The sequence below is a fragment of the Sinocyclocheilus grahami genome, unplaced genomic scaffold (assembly GCF_001515645.1).
Source record: "Sinocyclocheilus grahami isolate Dianchi unplaced genomic scaffold, SAMN03320097.WGS_v1.1 scaffold7.1, whole genome shotgun sequence".
In the NCBI taxonomy this organism is placed as follows: Eukaryota; Metazoa; Chordata; class Actinopteri; order Cypriniformes; family Cyprinidae; genus Sinocyclocheilus; species Sinocyclocheilus grahami.
Window position 1 is genome coordinate 2,325,382 of NW_015505186.1, and position 10,633 is coordinate 2,336,014.

General features: G+C 40.7%; 1 protein-coding gene across 1 annotated transcript; it reads right to left on the bottom strand.

Annotated features, from left to right (window-relative positions):
- Nucleotides 1–1,117: 1,117 nt before the first annotated feature.
- LOC107588971 (hormonally up-regulated neu tumor-associated kinase homolog A-like) lies at nucleotides 1,118–10,326 on the bottom strand. Its single transcript, XM_016277266.1, has 9 exons — nucleotides 9,750–10,326; nucleotides 7,343–7,635; nucleotides 7,104–7,159; nucleotides 6,622–6,757; nucleotides 6,405–6,532; nucleotides 4,879–5,005; nucleotides 4,613–4,781; nucleotides 4,369–4,522; nucleotides 1,118–2,966 (listed from the first exon to the last, which is right to left on the bottom strand). The coding sequence occupies exons 1-9, from the start codon at nucleotides 9,987–9,989 to the stop codon at nucleotides 2,188–2,190; spliced, it is 2,082 nt and encodes a 693-aa protein (XP_016132752.1). The 5' UTR covers nucleotides 9,990–10,326; the 3' UTR covers nucleotides 1,118–2,187.
- Between the last annotated feature and the right edge of the window lie 307 nt (nucleotides 10,327–10,633).

Here is a 10,633-nt window from a genome sequence, read left to right on the forward strand (position 1 = left end):
CCCCCCCCCCCCCCCCCCCCCCCAAACACAAACGTCAGGTTCTTAATGGAAAATTTATTTCAGTTCTGCTGACACCGAGTGCTTTCTGACTAGTCATCTTGTTTGCATTGTATTGTATACTTGTATACTTAAATCAGTCAATCTGCACTTAGTAGTAGGTAAATACAGTAATGTTTACAGTGAATTACAGTTATAATCTGAGTTCAACACCAGCTCAATCAACACCACTTATGGCATAATGGTGATAATAAAAGAGTTTCAAAGTTGTTTTGTTGGACATGTTTTGGGAAATTTTTTTTATTCGATATTTCATGGTACATGAATATTATAATCTGATTGAGATTCATATTTGATATAATCACTTTATCACAGAACTGTCACAGTACTTCTTTTTAAGGGCTTGATGGATGTTCTTGAATCAGTCAGAGCTAAAACACTGTATATTACTCCACATTAGATGCTTCGATAAGCTTTGTTTTTTTTTTTTTTATCATAGCTTGTTTTCGAAAGGATTTTCGATGAGTGTCGTCCTTTGTAAACAAAGAATTTTGTTTTAATATACTTTGCAGCTTCTTTTGTCCTTCAGCTTTTATCTGTTTAGCCGCACAGATTTATCAGGGCTTGAGTGTATGTGTCTGTGGGTCACCCCCCCTCTTTGTCTCCTGTATGGGGGCACAAGAGGGTGTATAATATGAGTGTTTGTGCATGTGAGGGTGCAGCTGACTGGATTATCTGACACAGAGTCTTTCAGCTGTCACTCATTTAATGGTTATTGCTGGGTTCTCGTGGGAAAAGCATACAGAGTTACACCAAGTCACCTGTTACTCCGTAAACGACTGTTAGAATTTAGATTCTGTGACAAATTGTTTAAATACCATCAAAAAAAGAGACATTTTATGTATGTATGAACAAAAGAAATACAAATCTGTATTTAGGTTTTGTGCATTTATTTGTCTCAAAGAAGTAATACATGCTGATTTAAAATAGAAAATTCAGAACAGAAATAATATTTTTAAATATAAATATTTAAAATCTTTTTTACATAATTAGAAAATCTTTTTTTTTTTTAACTTGGAAAAAAATCAAATCAATACAAAACTTACAAAAGACCTTCAAAATTCCTCTTCACCGTAACAAAAGTACAAAGACGTGTCACCAAAAAATTGACATCACATTTTTTTTTAAACCCTGGTGTGCATGCAAAAGTGTAGCTGAGATGAGAAAAAAATTTTTCACAGCTTATACTCTTCGGTGCACGTGAAGACTGTGAAAGAGGTCTGCTTTGTAAATCTAATATGTATTGACAGCATGAATCACCTTTAAACACATGGAATGAAAGACACTTGTGTTCTATGGTGAGAAAACACCACCCTGGTTATAACCAGATCAGCCATCAAATATATACATGCTATTGCACAATCTATTATTTCACCCAACATTTACTTTGTAGATAAATGAATCTTATACACTAAGAGTTCAAATAACACTGAACATCTTCCATTGCAGCCCAAAGGCTGAATGCAAGATATTTAAGGCTATACAAAATGCCAGCAATCCCCTAAAGAGGAAAAACAAGAGGAATGTCATCTTCCAATTAAATAATGACAGTTTCACTACAGGTTTAAAAGTGAGGCAATCAGAAAAGTTCAGCATTGTTGACCTGAGTGTCATTACAATTTGAGGTTAAATACAGCAAGAGCTTAAAAATGACTAATATTGTTTGGTCAAATAAGCACGCTGTCAATATCCCCCCCACAACCATTCATTAACAGTCTTAGTTGTATTACTGTACATGAACACATTTTAGTACACACATTATTGTGGGCAGTGACAGCATTGTTTCACAGAAGAATTGTGCGTTAAAGGTTGTGGCTAAGCTGCTACATGGCACTTGGACTAGAATCGTGTTGTATATGTGCTGCTGCATGTGAACTTGATGTTCAGTATCTACTGTCCTTGGGCTCCGTAACCTCAAGATCTAATTTTACACAGTGTTCAGAGCCTATATGTTCTCTGCAAGCCTTCACTCAAGCTATGTGTATGACAAATGCCAAATAACTCCCTGTGGGGTTAGCAATATATCTGGCCTACGAGTGGGAAGCCCAACTGTTCAAACTGCCAGCATTGTTGGTGAGATAACACATTACTGCATACATCTGACTTTATATAATCTAAAAGTTCTTCTCCTCAGCACAGGGTTTTGAGAGCCCCTGTGGCACAGATCAGAGTTTGCATATGGTAGGGAGTTGGAGACTCCACTTCCATCACACGCGCTGGCCTGAACGGCAGCTGAATCCTGAAGGGCGACACCTTTTTCTTTAACATCTGCCCAATGTCCATGGAAGGGAACTTGATGCGGAGCTGAGGGCTGTCTGGTTTATTGCTACCCCTGCTACTAGGTGGGGTACCGCTTGACTCTGAGGAGCTCATGCACTCTGAAGCTTTTTTGGGTTGAGGTTTGATGATGATAACAGGTGGGCTGTCGGGTTCATCGCTACCCCTGGTGCTAGTTGAGCTACTGCTTGACTCTGAGGAGCTCATGCACTCTGAAGCTTTCTTGGGTTGAGGTTTGATGATGATAACAGGTATGCGTGGGATCGTGGCCTTCTTCAAGTATGAGCTATCGGGCTGAAAAGCAGACACGTGTCGAGGTGGAGCGAGCTCTCCGTTGGTCAGCTTGTACCATGGTGATGGAGGAGTGACTTTGCTGGGTTCCTTGCTTGTGGAAGCCCAGGAATGAGCGGCGAGGGAGGAAGGTGGGCGAGCGGGGACGTTGACAGCTTTTGGGGAATCTTTTGATCTGTCTTTCTGGTCTGGCTGGGTCTCGGGTGTAGGATGGGTTGGGGTCGACTGTGGGGTTGGGTACAGGGGGTGGATCTCCATGTACTCCAGAGAGGATGAGGTGATGCAACCATCACGTCCGGAGTAAACATCTTTAAAACCTCCAGTCACAGCTTTCAGAAGACCTGAAAATGAGAGAGGAAAGAGTTTGATTCAGAACAGATCCAACTCTTGTGTTATTTGTACATTCAATTACTAAACAGTGTGCTGATATATTTTCTATTCATATTTCCATTACAGAAAGTGAAAGTCTGCTGGGCTAGAGAATGTCTTTTGAGGTTTAGCACTTGACATTTTAAATTGCTTTAAGAGAAGATGTTTTTAGGTTGTTTTGACTGTTCTTGTCTATAAAAGGAAAATAAGGCAAAACAACATAGGACCCAATTGATTTTGATTGTATGGACAGACAAACAAACAAACTGAGACATTTTTCTAAATATCTTTTGTGTTCCACAAAAGAAAGTAAACCTTACAGGTTAGAAGTGATGTGATGGTGAGTAAACTTGAGTTTTTGGCTGAACTATCGATCTAAGAGAAAAAATTCCAACTAAATGTACAATGTTCCCTGTTATATTGAGTTGAAGCGTCTTTGAGGCTCTGAATACTTCAGTATAGTCACATGGCTTGGCAACCAAGCAAGTAAGAGTGAGTGGAACAGGTTTTCTATACATGTCTTACATGTGCCCTGTGAAGTCATCTTTAATCTTCAAACTTCGGTGATCTTTCTACGTGATAACAACTTGAACAGCCCTAAAGGGTTTACAAGTTTGATTTACGGTCACCCTGTTTGCCAAGTAAAAATTTTTGGACTATCCCTCAGGTATCAGAGCTTATTTCAAAGCTTCTTTCAACAAAGAGCTATATTTAATTTGTACCATTGTATATACATTACATTTAGCCATTTAGCAGACGCTTTTATCCAAAGCGACTTACAATGGAAGCAATCAAAATCAACAAGAGGAATGATATGCAAGTGCTATAACAAGCCTTAATTAGCTTAACTCAGTACACGTAGCAAGTTTTTTTTTTAAATTATATAATAAATAAAAATAAAAAGAATAGAGCAAGCTAGTGTTAGAGGCCTTTTTTGTTTTTGTTAATTGTATAATAAATAAAAAGAAAACAAATAGATAGAATACAAAAAGATTAGAAAAGTGCAGTGGTAGTTTTTTTTTGTTTTTTTTGGGCAGGTCATTCCACCAGGAGGGAACATTTAATTTAAAAGTCTGTGAAAGTGATTTTGTGCCTCTTTGGGATGGCACAATAAAGCGACGTTCACTTTCAGAACACAAGCTTCTAGACGGCACGTAAGTCTGAAGTAATGAATTTAGGTAAAGGGTTGCAGAGCCAGTGGTGCTTTTGTAGGCAAACGTTAACGCCTTGAATTTTATGCAAGCAGCTATTTTATGTAGTATTTATTCTCATTCTCAGACAATTATTGTCACGTACTCCTAAATCACACATCAGTTGTGTGCCAAATCCCATCTTAACCACATGGTTGGTTCATGCATGTCTATAGTCTCTCACCATTTCTGTGTTTCTTCTCCTTGGTGGGACCTTTGTTCACAGCGAGATACACGGGTGTCTGCTTGGGTAGAAGCGTAATCTTCTCAATGGGCTTCCTCCATTGAGTCTGGAACAGCTCGCTCTTTTTCTCCTTCTCCATGTTGTACTGTTTCTCCTGTGAGAACCAGACAATGTTAAACTCATGAGACAGAACTGAAATGCTTTTATGGAGGACATGTTGATGTCATTGTTTTCTCCAACTTACCCTGTACTCTTTTGAGATTCTCTTCATCTTGTTGTTGAGGAGGAAATACACAGTCAGCGTGTGGCAAGCTTTGTTAGAGAGCACTGTGCTCAGAACCTCATTGTGTGTGTAGCCCATTTTCTCTGTCATGTGGAGCAGAACTATGAGGTTGATCTCCTCAATGCGGATCCTGAAAGTTACAAAAAAATATTTTAGGCCATAATAAGTCATAAACGACCTAAGAGACAAGATTTGACTTTGACCTGGAAGCATATTAGGTGACTAACCTATTTAAGTAAGGAACTCCAGTGTGAGGGTTTTCCAACTGCAGCCATGGGTCTGCCATCACTTGGTGGATGTTGGGTCTCTTGTCGGGGTCAGGCTCGAGAAGTTTCTTCAGCAGACTGGTGGCAGCTGTGAACACAGACAGGAAGATGTGAGGCCTTTGTGCTATCTTTCTTTAAAAAAATAAAAAGGTGCTTGATCAATCGCTGTGTTTAACTGATTTATTAGGACAAATCAATCATTATTTATTAGGACAAACACATTATGTTGTGGTAAAGATTATTCAGTCTTTCTCCTACATATTACATAAGTCAAAGAATGAGCGCACAGCCTTGCGTCCTTGAGATGCTAAATACAGGTGTTATATAATGAGGCTAATCTCATTTCATCACTGCATCATCTTGTAGTAATATATCCAGTCACAGATTTAGTAGGCTAGTGAATGAGCCACCTGTTAATGAGAACAATCATGTAAGTGTAGCGCAATGGAAAACGGAATGCGATTAACCATAATGTTTACTGAATCCTCTTCTCAATTTTATCTGGAATTCTGCTTGTATCATATCAGTCAATGATGAACAAAGATGAGATGACTCTTAAGGTACATACTATGGAAACACCTTAATTTTGTGGAAGGTTAATAGATGTTGTTAAGAAATCTGAACAAAGCAAATCATTCCTTGTGACTAAAACCAGTTTTTCTTGTGGTTGAAAAAAAGTCAAACATAGTGTTTATGAGCCGACGGCACTGCACTGAGAAGTATGACTTCTTGAGTATGTTGTAATAAAAAAATTATTATGATGCTTAAAAAATTGTTGCATGCGATTTGTGCTGGCACTCGAGCATGTTTTTCTATGTCAATCAGGTTTTGTGTTGCTGGCAACCAGCTACAAAATAGCATGAGAGAAGTCACTGGATCATGAAGATTCTCTGCTTTATTAAGATTTGGCTTTCATCACCGGAGATATTTGAAGGTGACATATCATGAAAATCTGACTTTTCCAAGTTTGAAGAGCTATAATCAGGTCCCCGGTGTAATGGCGCAACTCTATTCTGGAAAAGGGGGTGGGGAGCAGCAGCTCATTTGCGTTTAAAGAAAAAGGCACGAAAAACAGCGTGTTTCTGCTCCCACTCAAACCAGGCATTTTCAAAATGATATAATAAATGATCTGTGGGGTATTTTGAGTTGAAACTTCACAGACACATTCTGGGGACACCAGAGACTTATATTACATATTGTAAAAAGGGGCATAATATGTCTCTTTTAAAACACCAGTGGGCACCAGACCCTCCCTATTGTTTTCAATTTAGCATTCAAAAGCATCATACTGGACTAAAAAAAAAGGTGCAGTTTTACAAAGACTGCATTCATGCTCAACATTTGGAGCATGATGCCCATTAGAACCTAATTGGTAGGAGGACACAAGCTTATTTTTAGCATGTAATAGTTGCTTGCTCTTGTTTCAATGCGACCTTTGTGGTCATAAAGAACCTTTGGGAATCTCAGAGATGCAGTTCTCGCAATACCTGAAGAGATAGATGGAGGTAGAGGGTTCATATCCTTGTCCACCATCCTCTGATGCAGGGCATTCAGGCTAAATGGCTCCACGGTGAACGGTAGGTTACCGGCCAGCATAGTATACATGTTCACCCCTCTACATTGAAACACATACATAGAGTCAAATTCAGAAAATTGTACCAAATGCAAACTTAGAACATGGTGCTTCACATTTCCTGAACTCACATTGACCAGACATCCACTTTGGGCCCGTATTTCTTTCTTGAGAGAAGCTCAGGGGCGGCGTATGCTGGGCTGCCACACTGTGTGCTGAAGGGATCAGAGTATCCCAGAATGCCCGCACAGTTACTAAGTCCAAAATCTGTATGGGAAAACAGAGAGAGGGTAATTGCATGTACTTTCTCATAGAGGGACTGACCTTCCCACTAGGAGGGGTACAAAAGGGTTTATGGCTGCCCAACACTAACCCCGTCTGTCACACACAGCTGCTAAATAAAAGCCATGCGTTTGTCAGCCGTCTCACAAAGAGGTGAGAGGTCATTTGTTTTTAATGAGATACTGATTGCTCAATCAGTCGTCACCACATGCTAAAGATGAACAGTTCCATGTCACTTCACTTTGTGTCATTAGGAGTCATTGAGACTTTGTGCTGTTCTTTGAGTAGCATTAAAAAACCCTGCGTAATGTAGATCTTGGACAATGCTTACCAATCAGCTTTATGTTGTCTTGTTCATCAAGGAGGAGATTTTCAATCTTTAAGTCTCTGTTGAAATTAAGACAGAAAAATTGATTTAAACAATCTTAATTTATCAAACCAGCCATCTGAACTAAAACAAAGACACAATATTCTCTGGAGTATCAACACATGGTTTCAGAATTAATTCACTTTTCTTTGGAAAGTCTCATTTAAAGTTCCCTTTCAATGACCTCACACGTCGTTTCTCACCTGTGAACAACTCCTGCCCTGTGCAGCTGCTCCACCGCCATGACTAGCTGGCGTACATATTTCTGGACTTCTCTTTCTTCCAGCCTTTTCTTCTCATAAATATGGTTCATGAGGTTTCCACCAGGGCAGAGCTCCATGACGAGATAGTAGCTGTTGTCCGTCTCCAGGATGTCCAGCAGTTGGGTGATGTTGGGGTGCCGGATCATCTGCTGAATATGTCCTTCACGATGCAAGTTCTTTGTGACATACGAGTCCTTTTTGGCCTTCTTCTTGTCAATCACTTTCACTGCCACCTGTGGGGAAAAATAAAAAAGGAAGATCTAGTCAATATATAAAACACAACTGGAGTGTTTAGTGGATGTACAGAATTATTCTAACAGCTCTGAACAGGTGAGGCAAGCCAGACTAAGACAGACAGGACTCTTATTTGCCTGTCTCCTCACGTCTCAAGGGTTGAATGTTCGACCCTGAGATCCTGTAGAGGACTTGGTGGGGGAGGGATAAGGACAAATGACCGATGTGTAGCCATTGGAACACCTCCAATTGAAGGAAAAATCTCCAAATGGCTTGTTAATGCCACCCATTTGTCACCAACATGCCGTAAACGACTAATGCTGTATAAACATTGAGTCAAACAGAGCCCCCTCCCCCCCCCCAAAAAAACCTGTTACGGTAATATACAATATATATAATAGAGTTAGCATCATTTCACTGTGTTATTTTTTATTAAGGTGGGAGGGGAGGGTCTTTGTTTTTTATCAAACAGGATTTCTTTGTCCTGGGTTGAAAGTCCCTCTGTATGCTGTAACAATAGCCTTGATAAAAGAGCCCACCCGAGCGTGACCCGAGGAGGGTTCAAGAGTTGACCTGCTGTGCAACCACAAATCATTAGGTACAAAAAAAAAAAACTGTTAAGCAAACCGGTCATACATGGCCAATTGAGAAGATAATTGGATCAATTACTTCAACTGAGATGCATATTAAAAGACCTACCGAGAAAAAAGGGCAGAATCCCCTCCCTAAACAATCCCCTAAAATACTAATCCGACATTACTGGATCTTAACCACCCTGTTTTGCCAGCATTGTTGATGGGGGCCATTGGTGGTCGATGGTTAAAGGTGGGGGGGACCTCCAGAGCCTCAGACTAACGTGTTGTTTTTCTCTCCGGCAGACAAAGGCGGCGAGGGTGAAAGTGGGTTAGATATGCTCACAACATACATGGGGGAAGCATGTGCTATTGCCCACTGATCACGAGCCCCGCCTCTCCCTGTCTGTTTTTCTAGGTGATGTCAGAGAACGAGAGCAAGGCAGGAGACAAGTGAAGCACGAGGCAGCCTCGCTTCTCTTTGTGATTGCTAGCGTTTGCATCATTGCCCAGGACAGACCTCTTCTCCTTCCCACAGCAACAGTGAAAGGAGGCAAGAAGGCTGAACAAATCCCTAATATGCTAAGAAGGTATTTCAGGTCATTCACTGGAAGTGCAATCAACTTTTTTTTTCTACATGCGAATACCAGCTACACCCATTCCAAGGAAGACAGCAGCCAGTTATAAAGAAAATCATGCCCCACTCAAAGAGAAAGTGCCATGCAGAGTCAGCAAAAAAATGTTAATAAACAAACACACCCTAGTAACTAGATTTCACATACCGAGCATACCCTTTGCTGATATGTAGAAGTGAACAAAATATTATGGATTATAAATATTTCTCCATTCATTCTGAATGGCTGCACACTTTCTTTGGGGTAATCTGAGATTAATACAGACACCTGAATGCAAACAGGCTCAAGGATTGTCTCTGTTACCATTTTCGTGATGATGAACATGAGACCAGTGAGAAACAACTCGACTCAACCTGATGATCAGGGGATGGTGTTTCTGACATTCTTCGCCACCCAAAGACAACATAAACTGACAGCTTTTAACTTAACATTGACAGTAAAGATTTGTTTTAGAATGAATCACTAAATACCATATTACAATGCATTCAAGGCATGGTCCTTTGCCTGCCATAGACACTGACACATCTATTTGTTCATACAATATGAACAAATAGATGAACTAGCTGTAGTATAAATAACAAATGCAACAGCATTGGTGTATAGGCTGGATCTTAAACAGTTTGGACTTATTTTTTCAGCTTACAATTTCTTATTCAGACAATGGTATGAATAAATAGACAAACTAAACGCAGCAAATAACAAATGCAACAGTCATGGTCTTGGATGGATTCAGACTAATGTATATTGACTGGATGTTTTATGCTTTCTTCTTCGTTTGCTTATAGAATGATGTAAACAAATTGTATACCTGTATATTGAAAACACTATCAATATGCGATTTTACAGTGTCATTTAGATGCAAGTAAGCTAACACGCGTCAAAGCGAGGCACACTGGATCTTCTCACCTTCTCGCCGGTGATCGCGTGAAGCCCCTCTCGCACTTTGGCGAATGAGCCCTCTCCCAGCTTCCTGCCCATCAGATAATTCCCAACTTTTTTCGTGGGGTAAAAGCTTTGGAGGATGTCAGCTTGACCTCTGCTCAGAGACGAAGGAGGGGTGTCTTCTGTTCCTGCGGGAGCCAGAGGAGCTTTCACCCCCAGCATCCTCCCGCTGTCCGTCCGCATGTCTGTTCCTGCATCGGACATCCCTGCGCCTGTTGAACAAAACCTGTTGTCCTCTGAATCTACTGTTACTGCTTGCTAAGAAGACCTCTGTGAGAATGGGATATCTGAATCCCTGTCCCTAATGCTAAACCCTGACACACGCACCACCTGTTAGGCTCAGCTGGCTGTCAATACGCAAACTATAAGGTTGTAATAGTTTTACGTAAGTATTGCATTCGGCATTATGAATAAAGCCACCCGGTCCTAATCTAAATCAAATGACCAAAACGTCTTGATAACATGCGGATTTCTCCGTATGATTAAGCTAATTTCCCAGCACCTCTCTGTATCTGAGTGAGAAGTAAGTGAGTGTCTGACTGCCGACTCTCTCACATTTGTTGATTGAAGTTAGTTTCGCGGCACGGGGTGGGGGCGTTTCTTATCTGCTAGAAAATCCCCTCTCAGTCGCCGGGCTGAAATCTGATCCAATCAGTGGTCGCACCGGGACCAGAGGCTCCACCCACCCCGGTGTTGTAACTTTAAGCCCGCCCCCTCTCCCATGCTTACCTAGACAACAAAGAGCATGTTGCTGAGGTGAGATTTGTCGTGATACTTGATTTCTATCAGCTTTCCCCGGTGATGTTTTACGTAGCCCGCTTTTGGCTGACCTATTGGTCGCGACTAAA

Excerpts from the sequence above, each read along its gene's own strand:
- LOC107588971 (XM_016277266.1), bottom strand. The coding sequence starts at position 9,989 with ATGTCCGATGCAGGAACAGACATGCGGACGGACAGCGGGAGGATGCTG. Across the intron at positions 4,782-4,878 it reads GGAGTTCCTTACTTAAATAG|GATCCGCATTGAGGAGATCA; the intron begins GTTAGTCACCTA and ends TGTAACTTTCAG. Across the intron at positions 2,967-4,368 it reads GGAGAAGAAACACAGAAATG|GTCTTCTGAAAGCTGTGACT; the intron begins GTGAGAGACTAT and ends TCTCATTTTCAG.